The sequence below is a fragment of the Malurus melanocephalus genome, unplaced genomic scaffold (assembly GCF_030028575.1).
Source record: "Malurus melanocephalus ecotype Western Australia unplaced genomic scaffold, MMel_1.1 scaffold_429, whole genome shotgun sequence".
In the NCBI taxonomy this organism is placed as follows: domain Eukaryota; kingdom Metazoa; phylum Chordata; class Aves; order Passeriformes; family Maluridae; genus Malurus; species Malurus melanocephalus.
In genome coordinates this window covers 61,543-78,371 of record NW_026623661.1, presented here as the reverse complement: position 1 = coordinate 78,371, position 16,829 = coordinate 61,543, and the positions used below count along the sequence as shown (strand labels likewise).

At 36.6% G+C, this 16,829-nt stretch overlaps 1 protein-coding gene across 1 annotated transcript in view; it reads right to left on the bottom strand.

Annotated features, from left to right (window-relative positions):
• Window positions 1–16,829, bottom strand: part of ELP4 (elongator acetyltransferase complex subunit 4) — a 101,013-nt gene that overhangs the window by 78,454 nt on the left and 5,730 nt on the right. Inside the window, exons 3-5 of the mRNA XM_057379989.1 lie at window positions 11,680–11,801; window positions 5,935–6,066; window positions 2,454–2,593 (exon numbers count right to left, since the gene is read on the bottom strand). Coding sequence (XP_057235972.1) covers window positions 2,454–2,593; window positions 5,935–6,066; window positions 11,680–11,801 — 394 coding nt within the window. The remainder of the gene's footprint in view (window positions 1–2,453; window positions 2,594–5,934; window positions 6,067–11,679; window positions 11,802–16,829) is intronic.

Here is a 16,829-nt window from a genome sequence, read left to right as displayed (position 1 = left end):
TTGGTTCCTTTGATTATCAAACCTTCTAGTTAAGTAATTGCACTGAAGAATGAGAATAGGAGCAGAGAGGTAGAAATTCAGTGTCTGCAGTGCACAGAGTCACCAGAGAGGATATTCCTCCTTCCTGCTAAGCAAAGCTCCAGCAGTGCAGMGACCAGGACAGCAGAATATCCTGGCAACAACCAGCTGCTGTCAGCCACACACCCCTGTAAACCTGGGCCCAGCATTAGCAGCAGCACAAAACTGCCCTTCCCCAACAGAAAAATGAGATAAGACAGAGAAGGTTTATGCCTTCTTCTGGCACCAAACACCCAGCCCCCTTTACTGCTTCCTTTAGGAGAGSTGGCTTCACAATCTGTCTTYAATTAATTCTTATCATGGGGAAATRAATGAACTTCTAYCCATCTTGAGTGATYATCCAAAAGGRAGCCCTGTAGTCTAATTTAGCCATCAGAACTGCAGAAAGGGGAGCAAACATGGCTATTAAATGTTACATCTACACTGTCTGGCAGGTGCCAGTTTATAGGGCAACATTTAGCCTCTCCCTTCCTCAAAATCAGGTACACACACGTGGAAAAAAACAGGAAAGGAGGACTGAAGCAAACTTTAAGGTGAACAAATGATGTTGACAACCTCCAAATCTCACTTTTTATTGCAAACTAAAAGGTCAATTTTAATCTAATCAGTCAAACAATCACCTCTCTTTCTAAGTCTGTAAAGAGACCAAGTGCTTTGTGGATAGGAAGAGAGGGACGTGTATATTTATACACAATTTCTCAAAATGGCCAAGAGTTTYTGGCCYWTATAAAGTCCCTACAGCTCTGATCCTGCTCTGTAATTATCTCAAAATAGACATTAGCTACACTTGACAGAGACAGTTCACTCACTRAAGAACAGGTGAAATCAAATGGGTTTCTTAATGTGGTGCTAGAGAATTAGAAGCATGARGATGATCTGGTTCTTTTTATAAATACATGGTTTCCATGTCACAAAACATTAAGACAAAGGATCTTTCTTATTAAAAGATGCAGCACTRCTTTTCCAAGGATTGTAAAATGCATGTTCAGTATACTCATGTTTCTGACAGGAGAGTGTAAGCTGTATAACAAAATGTGGTACATTACTTTTCYTGTGTATTTTCTGCTATAAATGCATAATCTGTTGTTACATCCCAGGGTGGTRAAAGGAAAAGAGAGCAAAGGATTGTTCTTCTTGCTCCCCATCTCTTCCCAAAGAAAAGGAGGGTGGGGAAAGAGATATTCCAAATCTCAAGGAGGAAAAATGAAACCTAAGGTCCTCCAAAACTAGTCACCCTCTAACTGAAAAATTAAGGGGAAAGTACAGCTGGTCAACAATTCTAGGTGCATCTAAACAAGTCATGGATTAAAAGTACATTCTTTAAGGAAGGAACACTAATTATAAAAAGTAGCAGGTCTTATCAGGAAGAGAGGGAAAAAACCCCACCCAAACACCACTTATGGCTCACATAAGAATGTATGATGATTTAATCATAAAGGAGTAATAAAAAAACCCCAAACCCCGAGTTTCTAAAATCTTCCTGTACAATGATGAGGTTGTCACTGCTCATGATCTTAATGTGGAATGTATATACTGGGTTAGGTGCTCTTTCCATGATGGGTACCTGAGAGAAGGCTTAGTTTCAGGACTAGAACATTTTATTTCAGCCTGAGCTTAAACGGTGCTGTACTCTTCTCTTAAGAGAATGAGAATACACAACTTTAATCCAGGCCTAACAGGCCTAYTGGTACATTAGGGCAGACAAAGCCTCCTCCTGAGGCTACACCCAAAGTGGACATTGGGTCACGAGATCTTCACCTTTTATAAGTTCTGCCTTATTAACATATTAGGTCTTAATTCTCCAATGATCTTTACAGGTGATGATGTCAATCACCCCAAACTTGCTCCCCCCAGCTCGCTGTTGTTTCCATATTTTGGGGCTCTGAGGTGTCCTTGGATTCAGGCTCAGAGAGGAATTGTTTTGTCTAAAGATGAGAAAATGCTAGTTTTTAGTGCTGTACTAGAGAAGTACAAGAAYACAGATGCATGAAAATACAGAAAYGAAAAATCCTAAGGCTGATAGYCACCTGACAAGGACATCTCTGAGCTGATGGTGCTCAGGGAGGATCTCAGGCAGACAGGAACAGCTCTCCTTGGGCTGTCAGCAGGGCTGAACATGCAGCTCATCCTAGGCTGTCCTAGTAATGTCTGCCTCAATTGTCACTGCCACTGTGCTCCCTCCCCCAGCCCAGAGCAGAGCCCTGAGCTGTTTCTGTGCCACTCCAGGAGTGTGGCACCAATTGCGACCCACAGGTGAAGTGCTCCCAGTCCCCCAAAATCACCACTGTGTTTTTCAAAATGCAAAATTATCCTTTCTTGCTAACAGGCAGACACAATCTAAACACTCAACARAAGCACGTGGGATCAAAACTTACCATGGTTTCATTTTAGGCTCGACAGACAATTCTTCATGCAGGTAAAAACGATGCCATTTTGTGGACTGACACATTTCAGGAGGCATTTTTTTAGAAATATCATAATAATGGCCAAACTTTGTGTGTGTTGTTGGGCTGGCCTGTGGAAACAAGAATACTGATTACAATCTTAAATGACTATTAACTAGCAAAACACTTGGGAAAAACCTTCCCCATTTGGCCTAAATAAAGGCTTCAAGCAGAAAAACATATTTACTACTAAGTTTTTATTCYCCTGTTCAATAGCCATTGAAACCCAAACTTTTAATTAAAACAAACAAATTGKTTTTAATTTAAAAACCCTGGCAGAATTGCTTACGTATACCTAGTCATTAGAGGCAAATCAGTTTGACAAAAAAAAAGATAGAAAACCACATTCTCCAAGTCATTGCACCAATTCATTMATTAGTTTCTTAGTTTTAAAGTAGGCAGTCCAATAAAATGTAACATGCTATCGAAATTTAAATACTTTTGTCATAAAATGTAACTTTATTTAAAACGAGGATKCTGAAAGCAATTTAAACAGGGGCTGTTCTTTGGCCTATAATCTATTCTTTATCCGGATTACAGATCAGAATGTTTTTACTGCAATCTCTGCCAGAGCTCATCTTTTTATTGTGTACTTCCAAGCCCCCTTAATGTTTTAGAAAGGCCTTGACTAACTGAACTTTGATCTGATGTCTTCATTGAGAAAAGCTCCAGGTTGCCCATTTCAGATGCAAATCCTTCCTGAGGCCCAATGGAGTTTAGCAAAGACGGCGAAAAAGAAGAAACAAGAAGTTTCCAGGATCCTCTTTGAGAATCCCAAGGCACATTGGTGTCCTTAATCCACCCCGCTGCACGGATTAAGGTAGGTGATAACCTCTCTTGGGTCCAAAGAATGAACACAGCGCCTCCAAACTGGGTGGAGCCTGGGATTTGGCGATAATAACCCTCCATAAAAGCCAGCAAAGCCGGGTTTGTGGAGGAGGGGGTGAATAGACCTCAGCGCCCCGCATTGCCGGGCTTAGCGGGGAGCTCAGCCTACCTGAACCGAGGGAGCWGCAATAATCCATCCCTGCCCACTGATGAATTTATCAGTGCACAGCTCTTTCCCCAAGTCCTGCTCTGCACAAGGAGAAGTGCACTAAATTGTCAGCGAGCAGAGCGTGCCTTGATGCTACCGTCTGCTGTTAATGTTTCTAATTGCAATCCTAATGTGCTAGAAATCTCAGGTTTAGGATGAATCAAGGCAGAAAATTGATTTCATGCTGTGACAGTTTATATATTGCCCCAAGAACATAAGCAGTTCATTCAAAAAAAAAAAAAAAGGGAAAAGAATAAAAGAAAACCCACGCTGTCTTGCATTGCAAAACAGGCTCTCCATATACTCAGAAGTTTAAATGAAAATCACCTCTGATACAGATGTAAGTAACAAGCTGGCAAAGGCACATCCAGCATAACAAGGCCTTTTGCTCTGACAGATTTCTTATAAATCCTCTATTTTTTTTCTGATTCATGGTATGTGTAATATATAGAGAGAAACTGTGCCAGCTGTGAAGAGCACTAATATAAATACCATGCACAAGAACACATAAGAACACAAAAGACTTACCTGGCTATATGGGGACTAAGAAATGGAAAGGGAATATCTGAATTACTAATCAAAATTTGTTATTACTCAGTAGCAGTAACAAAATTAAGCATTAAATATACTGCAAAGGCAGTTTTTACTCAGCGTTCTTGCTCTGTATTTAGCCAGATAGTGGATGGAAAAGTTTCTGCTATCATGTCTAGAGTTCTAGCAAAAAGTAAAGCTAATTTTTCTCTTTCACAGTTGAAACTATTTGATAGYAGTTTTTGAAGATGCACTGGTATATTAGTTCAATCAGTTTGGAAAATACACCTTGAAATTTTGTTAAATATTGGTTTTTACCAGCAAAGTTTAAAGAATGAATCGCAACCAAAGTTGTTAACTAAATTATTGCACTAAATGTATTGTTCTAGGCAGCAAAATTTTATAACTGCACAACAAAATATTAAAAAATATAAATTTTAAACCAATTTTTCACTAATTAAAATGTCCTGAGGAATTTTAGGTTTGGATAATTTCAGATTAATGCTTTTACTTGAGCGTTTTCATTTTGAATTAATTTAAAACACGTATAAAATATTTTACTTCAACTATTGAGAATGATCAACATCCAATTCAAAAAGCGACAAGAAGAGAAACTCCCCCAAAAAGATTGACCATCTTATTCTATCTTGCATAATCAATTTGCAATAATCAAGGGCATGTACATCCCACATTTTTGAGAAACATTACATTAGTGGAAGAAGTATTTACTGCTATGAAGGTAAAGAAGATGAGTGCACACCCAACTGAATTTTTAAATAATTTTTCGACTTTGTTAGAACATCAGAACACTATTTGTTAACAACATGCAATGGTTTGCATATCAATAAAAAAAAGGAATTCTGCTAGATTTTAAAACAAATTATTTTGGAGATAGTTCAGAGTGGCACAGCAAGCTCCACAATAATAAAATTGATGAGATTATATGATTACCCTGGAGGCTGTTTGATTTGGCATGTCACCATATATAAGTCTTTTCTGACACAACTATATAGCCATGTCTGTGCAATTTCACAGAAAACCAAACATGCCAAGCCCTGTAAGATCATTTTGTCACATTCCAATTATGTTTTTAAGAATACGACTGAACTTACTAGGCAGGTATGACTGCAGCTAAACCAGAATTTATAAATGTAGGCTAAAATGCATAGACCAAACAGGGTTGTTTTTTTTTTCCTGGATAGTCAGAATGCTGTAATTTCATTAAAGATTGACTGTGCCTCTGAATTAAATAAGAAAGTCACAAACCACAGGAGATTGATTACTCACAAAACACTAACAACTGTAAACTCTGCAAGACTGACCACTGGGCTTGTTTCTTGTATTGTCCCTGCACAGTGATTAGTTTCCAGTGACAGTGAAGCTGATATAATCTCAAGTGCTTGCTTTAGTTGTTATGCACATGGATAAGCAGGTCAACAGCTTGCTTCAACACAGTACTTTCACTACAGAGCTCTAGTAAGTCRAGTTGATTAAACCTACTTAAGTAATTTGTGTACAACTAAATTTGGGCCAAGTTTGTTTGTGAGCACATTATCCAAACTTTCACAAAAAGCTGTCTCAATTCAATAATACTCATTGAACATAAATGTTTTTTATTTTAAAACTACTATAGAGTAATTTTAGAGTTCCTGCAAACTTTCAAATTCCCTTTCTTTTTGCATCTCTAGTAATTAAAACATAAAATGGTGTATGATAATTTTCCCTCAAGAGACAATCCTGTAATATTGTCCATTAGCAGCTCTGTTGCCAAGATTCTACTGAAAAGCATTTGATCTTCAAATTCATTCTGAGTGCAAAAGGCAAGAAGTAGGAAATAGCTATTACCTCCACTTTTGGTAAATTYTGGTAGCGCCAGGCTATTTTCATAGAATCCTGAAAATCCTCAGATTTCACAGCTGCTCCTTCATCTCCCAATTCCTTCCTGTAGGTATTATCAAGCAGAGGGGCTGGAAGTTCCTACAGGTAGAGAGCAAAAGAATGTGAGCTATCTACAGGACAAATGGCAGATTTTTATCCATACCCCCCTCCAGCYAGATAATTCAAATACCTGAGTATAATGGGCAGTTGTAAAATMTGTAACAAAGCCTGATTAAAATAACTCTTCTGAAAGACTGGATCCTACCAATACTGAGCAGGAAAAAAAAATCTCATGTAATTATTATTGGAAAGTTGAATTATAGAAATAAAACCAAGAATGCAGAATGGAAATGCCACATTTTATATTTCGTCTTGAGTGGCACGTATATTCCTTTTTCAAAAATGTTTATCTCCCAAACTACTCCATTTCTGAGAGTGGTTAAGTTCTCTGCATAGCAAATTTAAGCCCATTTAAACATAAGATCTTTGTTGGCTCCTGTAAAACTTTCAAAGTATTCAACAGTCCACAACAGCCTACAGACACCAGCATTTTTCTAAAAAGGAAAAGAGATGTTAGTTTGAATTGTTAATTTTATAACTCAGATATTCACAATAGAGAGTTAATTAATCTTATCTTCCAATTGAGGTGCTATTTTGATAACACATTACTGAACAATTAAACTATTGTACAGGTTTAATTTCCTAATGCAGTTATTCATAGATTTAAACTTCCTATCATAAAAAGGGCTTTCTTTTTCAGTGAGGAGCTGCTGATACTTGATCATTTCAAAATACTCCTTAATGAATAGTAACTAAAAAACCCAAACCAACTTCTTTCTTTAAAAAAGTGAGTTCTGCAAAGAAGTAATTTGGAGGCCAAAACAACATTTCCAGATCAACTTGCTCCAAGGTATTACTGCAGCTTTTTATAGTGGTGGGTAATCTCTGTTTTTCTGAAAAGTGCCTGCCAGAGATCATGAAATCCTGCTTAAACATCTCATCAAACTCCCTGTTTCAGACACTTCCACTGGCACAAGAATTTGCTGCCTCACCCTGCTGTAACATCACTGGGCAGCAATCACATCATCTGCAAAGCCAAAATCCAGGAAATGGTGTATTTTACCATCCTTCTTCCTGGAGGTAARGAGAATAACAGCAGCAGTATTTCTTAAAGATATTTAATATTTTGCTCCCCTGGAATCAGTGCAAATGCCTGTTATTTGTGCTTCTGGGAAATTCAAATTTGAGGTAGGGACATTACATAAATTTGTGTATTTTACACATAAAAACGTATTTTATGCTGAAAAAAGAACAAATATCAAGACAATAAAGGTGAGAGTGTTATTGATAAAGCACAAGCTGCTTAAATAACCTCATGTAATACTGAAAAAAGTTCCTGCCTCCCAGTCAAACAGAACAAAACCTTGTTACATGGCACTCTGTGGCAGGGAAACACCACAAATCCCAGCTGTTGACACCAGAGCAACTCAGTCCAAACAATCAGAGACAGACACATGATCAGTGCAACACAATTAGGCACTGTGGTGTGTCTTAGCTGCTGCTAAGAAYGAAGCAGATTAAGAGATCAAGGAAAAATGGTTTCACCTGAAGCTGAGAAAAGATTTTGGCTGCTGGAGATGAAAATCCATCTAAGTATCCATCTGAAACAGCCTCTTTTTTTTTTGCAATATATCTTGCTTTTAATTTCTGACACAATAAAGAGTTTCTGACATAATAAAAACCTTATGACAGTAGAAAATTATTTTAACATGACTAAATTCACACAAAAGAAAAAAAGAAAAGAGAAAGTCATGACTCCATASTGAGCAGTGAGCACATGCATCACTTTGGGTCTGGTTTATGCTGCCTCATCCCTAAAAGAACCAAGAGCACTCAAAGTACTCTCTCACACCAAGAACAACTCTTACATCCTCAGCTGCTTTTCCAAAATGCCTTTTCCTAACTCCTACCATGCTTAGCTGAAGAATGTTTCTCAGATGCACCATGCTCTTGTCCCTATGCAAGAAGCAGGGGACACTGAGACTTTTAAGAATTTCTGGGGCTACTACGTCCCACAGCCATGCAATTATCAATGCCAACCCTCTGTTGTAAAGCAAACATAACCTGAATCATATTCTTGAATGTGGTAGTTGTAAACAATGCAGTTTCTTACCAGGCTTTGTACACATAATTAGCTGCAATTTGGAGAAGGTAGTCTGCCTTGGAGCCAGCTGGTATTTTGAAGACCAACTGCCTGAGCTCAACTGTTTTATTACCTTGTCAAATACATTCCAAGATGGGGAAAAATGGGGAAATGGGGRAAAAAAAATCCAATTGTATTCAAGGTCAGAGTATATCTGTAATTTCAACGTATTTATATAAAGAATAATGAGCAGAGCTAATAAAGATTGTTTGCCTCCAGATTTGCATCCCAATTTTATCACTGCTATCCCAGCTTTGGATACTCACACTTTCCCCTGGATGAAAGGGAGGSAGAACATGCAGGAGCTGTTTGAAGATAAGTCTGTGTTCTCTAGAAGCCAACAGACCTTCAGCAGCCTGCCTGAAGACTCAACAATACCTAGAAAGTCACTGGTTTTCCTTAGRATGTACTGACTCATGCATCTCAGTCCTTAATTTGAAAAAAATCTGTTTAACTTGAACTYTGTATAAGCACATTTGGAAAGGGAGAGAGCTTAAAATTGCACAGTAGGCTTGGGACTGGGGAGAATTACAGACATAGAAAGGTGATATCAACTTGTTTGATGGGCAATACTGAAATTATTGAAATGATCCACACATTTCTTCTTATCTTCRCATCCTCTTTTATTCTTCACAATAACTAGAACTGGAATAAAAGGCTTCCCCCTCTTCTGACACTGATAATTAAATGCTATTCTTTGTTTCAAAAAGCAGCTGTTTCCAAATCTGACCATGYCTGGGTGTCACAGAGCACCTCAGCAAGAGAAAGTCTGCAGTTGTCATAACACAGGTACATCCTCAAAGATAAAGGCTGGATTGTTGGATCTATATCACAACTCCTCAACATCACAAAAGGCTTCTTTACTGTCCAAGAATTACATAATTTAAGATTCAATAAATTTATGTTCTTACAATCAGAATCAGAATTTCAGAAGAACACAGTGTGTCCAAAATATGTAGAGTTCACTGCCAAAATTTCACCCAGAATTTGGAAATAAAACTGTTACTTAAACAATGAACTAAGAAGAGTTCGGTTATCAGCCCATAATATCTCCATTTAATCTATTTTTGCTGAGAAATATCTCAGCTCCCACATCATATAGCTTTGAAAAGCTTTGGGACTGACAATTTTGTGGCATCAGTGTGTCAACTTTTGAGAACTGTTACATTCTCCCAGGCTAAAAAAAGACAAAATCTTTCATAAGGTATAGAAAAAAACAAAGCATGTAGCAGTGCATTAATTAAAATAAAAAAAAAAACAAAACCAACATACAGCATTTCTTGGGGTCAACTAAAATACAAGTCTTTGCTATGCAGCATGAACATACAAAAAGGCAGACAAGTGCTAAAGTTATTAAGGGCAGCTCAGCTGGAGAGAAGGAAGCTTGTTGCTGTTTTAAAATTAAAAAAAAAAAAAGTTTGGGAAAAAAAGATGATTCTCTAAAGCAGTCATAGTAAAGGACAACACAATTAAAATAATTTTGTTTCCTGCAAACCAAGCTATGAAGGTTTCACTGCAAAGATGGAGTAATTTATTTCAGTAATAAACCTTTTATCTTTGCAATAAAACAGTGGATGACCTGTATCTGCCAGCAATCCAGGTCCTTCTGTGTTTGCTGCCACATTTCTTTGCCTGCCTTGTTTTGGCAGATGCACGAAGCAAAATCAGATTCTAACAGTTTGACCTCTCTCACTTCTTATGCTCTCTAGGGGATAATAAAATCCAAGATACAATCCCACAGCAGTTAATGAAGCTTAACCTCACACCCTCTTAATTACCAATGCATTACACCAACTATAGGCATCATACTCCTCWCTAAGCTATTTTACAATTCTAAAGAAGTACTACTGTGCTATTATTTAGCAACATAATCCAAGCTGTATGTGAAATCCCTCTTATATAAAATCCTTTGATCCTTACAGGTTTCAATAACTGTATAATTAATAGTACTTCAGAATTTAAAACATTATCTATTTATGTATCGAGAAATATGTTGTTCTCATGGGTTTATGAAACTATTTTGAAGTGCAGTTGTTATCACAAGTATGATGAAAAACGTGAAGTAAAAAAATACTTAAGGGAGTACAATCCACTGTTGATCTGTAACTGCAACAACATTTAAATAGTTTAAATGCACATGAATTTAAGGCTCTTTTTCATTATGTTAATTTTCAGTATTTAAAGGACACCAGATGGTAAGTCAGGAAGGGTAAATATTTTCTTTTCAACAAYGTATTATATAAATGTCAGTTTAAAGGGCCCTGCTCCCAAAAGGGGGGAGGATTCTATTTTGATTGTAAATACTGTGAATACAAAGTGTATTGTTAAAGAACATAAATGAATGGATACAGAATTTTTCYCTTTTTAGCAGCCCTTATACAACAACTTATTTCCATCTCCAGGTAAGGTTGTACTACAGCAATTTTTCTTTGACATTCAGAAAGAACTAATGGATGCCAACCCAGGGTAGGTGAGAATWGTATGATGAGAAACAGTAAGCAATATTCCTCTGTTTAAGGAAATAAGTGAACTTTAAATTTTCCATTTAACAATGCAAGCAGTTTGATTTTATGATTAACCACAAAAGTTACCGTATAATTTCTTATATTATACACTATTCCCAGTATTTATGCCTTACAGGAAAAAGTTGCCTTTTTTTGAAGAATATAGAGTGAACAGGAATGCTCTCAAATGTTTAAAATACTTTCTAAAAAGCATCATGTATAYAGTTCTGTAGGTTTTACCAGAGGTGTATAATTTTTCAGCATTACGTCTTAATGCCAGTTTCCTGAAGGAGCTTTGACTACAAAAGGCACGAATATATTTTCAAAGGATGATGGATAAATTGGTGGGTGGTAATATAATATATCTTAGGCAGCTGATCAGGGCTTTTTATCCTCTGCCTGTCTTTTAGTTATACACAATTTCAAGATAATTATGGTCTATAAGAATGTCTTTTCCCCTTCCTACTACCAGCAATATTTGTCTTGGTTATAGGTTCAAGAAACTTCCAATCACATCACAAAACTGGAATGGGGCAATTATGGCATCTCAGCAGAGAATTGAATATGCAAATAGAGTGACCACACAATATGAACACTGAATATGGACACAATATGGACAGGTAATGAACTGACTTATGAAATACAGCAGCTAATTAAATAGTATCTGTGAAATATATTGAATCCATACTTGAATTTTACAAAATTAAATTTACAAAATTAAACCCAGGCAAAACGTGTAATTCTGGTTGATAAGTCCCATGTCTCTGCTACCCTTCCAGAAAGAATACAGTTCAATCAGATACTGAAAATAAATTTATTACTAATCTCATTAAATAAAATGCCACGTTATTCAATGAACAATCAGAGATGCTACGTAAAAATCCTGACTTGGTGGAGCCATCCACATCCCAAGCAGCTCATTTTTGTGACAGGAGAAGTCTTCTTGATGTGCCTGAAGGTGAGGGTTACTACACTGACACAACACAAATCAGCAATGGGTCTTACCTTCAAAATGTTGTCAGGATGCTCTTTAGCAGAAGCAACAAACAGCTCATGTCCACAGACAATTCCCTCTGCGAGAAAATACTTGAACAACAAATTGGAGTAAAGGCCGTATTTATCCTCCTCTGTGAAAACAAGAATGGTTGGATTATTTTTTGTTAGATAAATTGCCTATCTCTATGTTTACAACACTGTAAAAGTCCTCTTTGGGTCTATCTCCTGGAGTATAAAATGTACAACAGATACCAGAGGTAAAATAGGACTTATTTCAGCTTCCTTGGTGCAAGTTAAGTATCAGAAATTACCAGAATTAGGGAGCCTTAATGAACATTATACAACTAAAATTTAACTTCAAGCTATGGGAAGTGGATGTGTGCCTAACAACTGAAATCTGAGCCAWCTCTGATGTTATTTGTAGGAAATACCAACAATAGCAGTGCTAAAGATTTTTATAGGTTTTGGGAGAACAGTAAATGCCCTRTGAAAGGTTTCACTTTTTCATTTCTTAATCTGGCTGCTGGAAGATAAGACAGAGGGATGTAGAGACAGAAAAATACACAGAKATTTGCTTTATACAGAACCAACAAGACTCAATCTGTTCTTCGTGTAACTTGGAAATTATTTCCTTCCTATGCGTATGAAACAGCAAAATTAAAAACAGAAAACCAGTGAGACCGAAAATAACCAAGTTGTCATTCACATTTAATTTGTAAAAAAACAGTAGAAAGGAAAATAAAATAGCGTAGCTTTGACAGCATATTTTGGAACTTAAGAGTCAGAAGGAACCAATGAAGTGGAGTAAAGGAAAGAAGGAAAGCAAGGAAAAGTCTATCTGAAAAGGAGAAAGAACATTAATAGCAATGCAGAAACTCAAGAAAAAACCACAGAAATTATTATTTTATGGACTCATTGATTTATTTGTAATAGGACTAGAGAAGTACRCTGCCAAACCTTCCAAAACATATTTTGCAAGACAAGGAATATTCAAGCAAATTAGAAAAACATTCAGTGTAAGGATGCATCATTTTAGCATTAGCCTTCCCTTTTTTCTTGTATTGATTTTCATAAGAATAAATTTACAGTAAAAGTAGGAAATTAAGTATTGGAGAGTGATCTAAATATAAACCACCTCACAGCCTGCTACAGTACTCGAAGGATTAGATGTGTCTCAGAAAGCCTTTACAAGTAGTGTATCTGGAATTGTTAAAGTCAATGCATCTGYAAGAATCCCTCAGTTCTTCAATTTGTCAGATAGAGGATGCTTTTTATTGATTCATTTCTAGGTCACTAAACTTTTGTGGTATTCAAAAGATCTAAAGTGCGTCCATATGGGGCTTTTCTGATAGCATCCATTGTACCTTGGCTTCAATAGTTACATTCCTATTCAAAACCATAGGAGTACAGCTTTTTTCTTGTAAACAAACAAACAAATCGTTTAGCACAGGTACTTCAGCAGCTCACTGATTACAGCCACAGAATCCCAGCATGAAATACTTTCCTGATAATGCTTGGACTTAGCATTTGAATGGCTCTAGGACAAATTTCCAACTGTTACCTTTATTTTATCAAACTCCACCACACCCAAAAGAACTACCTYCACTCAGTGCATGTAGGAACTAACACTTCAGATCATTTAGGCMAAATACTTAAGGCAAGCCTGGCCTAAATCTTTATTCTCAGCCTCTCCACTAAAGAGCTGTCCWGTCAGCAGCCTTCATTGTGAACTTCACTTCCAGCTACTAAGGCACATAAACAAATAAGACTCTTGCAGCTGCAGTCTCTTTTTTGGGTCCAGTCACCACAACTCACACTGTGAGTTGAGAAAACACTGCGCAGCTTTCTCTGATTCTTTTGGAACAAAGGGTGTTCCACAGCTAAGTAGCAGGTGAGTAACTAGTGAAGCGTGAAACTATACAAGAAAAAGAGATTATTTACCTAGAAGTTATGCATATTGTCTCCAGGACAAAACCTCTTGTGATCCTACAGATAAGCACATAAATAATATAGTCTATTGTGATGGCTATCCATCTATTTCCACAAGAGCGTGMTTTCATGGCTGAAACAGTCATTGAGAAAAAGCAGTATTGTCAGTGGGAGTGAGATGAATTCCAACATATAACCTTGTTGAATACTAAGATAAAGACCAATTTCTATTTAGGGGTCTTTTCACCACTGTACTGTATAGGCTACCAAATCCATAATGCACATTCTCCACACCTTTGTGAATGGACTGTCGGTAGCTACTACTCAAAGAAACCTTTGGGCACAGAATTAGGTATAAAAAAAAATTAAGGCTTTTTTCTAGGGCACAGAAAACAAGAGAGCAGATATGTGTGAGGCACTGTAAATATATAATTTATCTTAAAATTAAGGAAAAAAACCTAATTATAGAAATTGGTATATAACCATGTGACCTTAAGGAAAARCTCCCTCTGCACAGAGGAATTCATGTTCCAATAGAGGGATGCAGAATAAATGCTAGAACTTGAAGAGGAATTAAAAGTCGAGAACAAAATCCACCAAGGATAACAATCATATCTATAAATACTGTATTTATAATACCTGAATTTCAAACATTAAACATGAAGGTCTTTGAAAATCTTCAGTGGTTATTTGTAGCATAACTGCTTAAAATTATGAGAGCTGTAAGAGGAAAGAATAAGACTGYAACAATGTAATGTACAGATGACTTATTTTTTTTTTCTCTCTACAAAGTCTAGACAGGTTGCCCTAAAGCTGCCAAAAGCCTGTCATAGCCTATCAGTATTGATAATTTTTTTACCAGATAGATAGTCTACATTATGGTCCTGTGACCTAAGGTGTGTCTTTCTGCAGCTATGAAAYATCTCTCTGAATTGCTGCAGGTTATAAAATGAGATTATTTTAATAATCTGAAATTCCATTTAAAAGATACTTTTCTAATGTCCACRTTTACTAAGCTTGAGGGGATATACTTTGTGTCACTTGCATTTAATTAGCACATGCCAAAATGGAGTTGTCAAACATATAAGTTACAATATTTGGCATTTGGCCATACTTCAGGAAGGTGAATTCTGCTAACTGGTATTTTGTAGAATTATAYTTAGCAAATCACTGCTTTGTAACCTCTCTTGAGATTATCTTTTTCAGCTTTAAAAAGATGAGAAATTCAGTTATATTGACAAGTGAAGAGAGCTCTTACCAGTCAGGTTAAATTGCATGTCTAACAAAAATAATAGTAGCTAATTAAAGTAGCTGAAAGTGCTTCAAGGCTTAGAATGAACAAGTTTAGACCTGTTTTTAACCAGACAACTTTAACTTTTAATAACTGACCTCAGCTACCAACAAAACCCCTCTTACTGATAATCTTTAAAACATTTAGCTGTCAGTGACCTTGTCAAAACTGGGGCTTGTAAAGGTAAGTAAGGATAGGTTCTTACAGGGTGCCCAGGATTGAAGGTGCTGTAGCTCACTATGCAGAACATGTTATATAAACAAGGCTTACATTTAAAAACAAAATAACATCCTGCTGGAAACTCYTCCTGGGCTGGCAAAACACACATACAACAGGTTAAAGTACACAAGAGAGGAATGGGGGATGGAGTGTTCTTATTCTTGTTTGTTTTGAAAAGGGAGACTCTTCTGGAAAGCTGATCTGAATCAGCTTCAGATGAAAACACAAATGTGTGGTCTCACTTCATACTGAACAAGCTGATTTGATGCTCTTCCACATCAGAATGCTTCTTATAAACCCACTACTGTAAGAATTTTTAAATTCAAGTACTAGTTAAAATCCTAATTCTTGCYAGATGAACAAACCCCAGGAAGTTCCAAGCTGCTCTGGTAGATAGGATCTTGCACAATACCACGTGCTTGAACTCTCTAATTCTCATATAATTAAAACACTGTCAAAAGAATTACCATAGAATTAAGTTCAACTGAAAATCACAATGCTCTTTATTATGAATCGAGAAAGAAAATCTTGTACACTTCTATTTCAAACAATATTTTACAGTCTTATTAAGTAACTTGTGCCATTACTACATCTTCAGAACACAACAGCTAAAATAAATATTTTAATACCCTGAATCTACTATTATTTGGTTAAATTAACCAAGATAATGTGTCAAATAATGAAGATGAGCATTTAATTTGCAAAGGGAGCTAAGCTAAAAGTAATGCAATTTATTCTTGCCTTAGAGAATGTTGAAGGAAGGGGGAAGAATTTAACCTTTTTATAACACTTGGAGTACAACAYAGAAAGATCTTCCTAGGAGGTTTATCACTGACAGCTTCAATCCTGATAATATTAAGCTTGCCTAGACTAATCTCATGACAGAAGTTCTTGGTATGCTGACAGGATATTCTAACAATGCCATCACAATGCTACCTGCACCAGCTTTAAGAATTAGTCTCCARATTTTTAGACTAATGAGTCATGAATAAATACAGTTCCTGCTTTAAGACTTTTTGTATATAATTACACGTTTCAAAATAACATATGGTAAGTCTCATTAGGGGAAAAAAAAAAAAAAGTTTTTAGACCTAAAAGAGACATTGTCATTTGTGCTTCTGGCAAGTTAGGCTTCATAACAGATTGCACATACACAACCAACCTAGGGGATAAGAAAATTAAACCTACCACTGAGTATGGCCACATAGCTGCTCAGAGGAAACAAAGTTCAGGTAAAAATCCTTTCAGGTAAAAATCTTCTATCAAGYCATTAGCATCCACATGTCTGCTTTGTCCCTAGGCAAGGCTGAAATCTAGTCACTGTTCTCAGAATTCATGAGATTCCAGGGCTCCTTCAGGGTGGAGATTAACACAAGAATTCTTAATTTCTCTGCTGTTTTTGTGTTAACTCAATCAAACAGAAAGGAGAGTTGTGCATCTCAGCTGCAATGGAGACATTTCATTGCAGAGAGTTCCARTTTGGTCTACAAATGGAATTCTGGTGTAAGGAATCATCTCAGTGTGCCTYATTCACACCCTGACAGAAAGCAGGTTCCAATTCTGGCAATCAAAAGATTAACAGGTTTTGCACAGCACATCTTCCTCAGATAGCCAAACTTAAAAAAAACCCCTTTGTGATGATAAACAATTTGAATCTAACAGCAGTTTAGAAAACCTTACCTAATTTGTGTRTTTTGCTAATAAGTCCTGAAATGTKCTA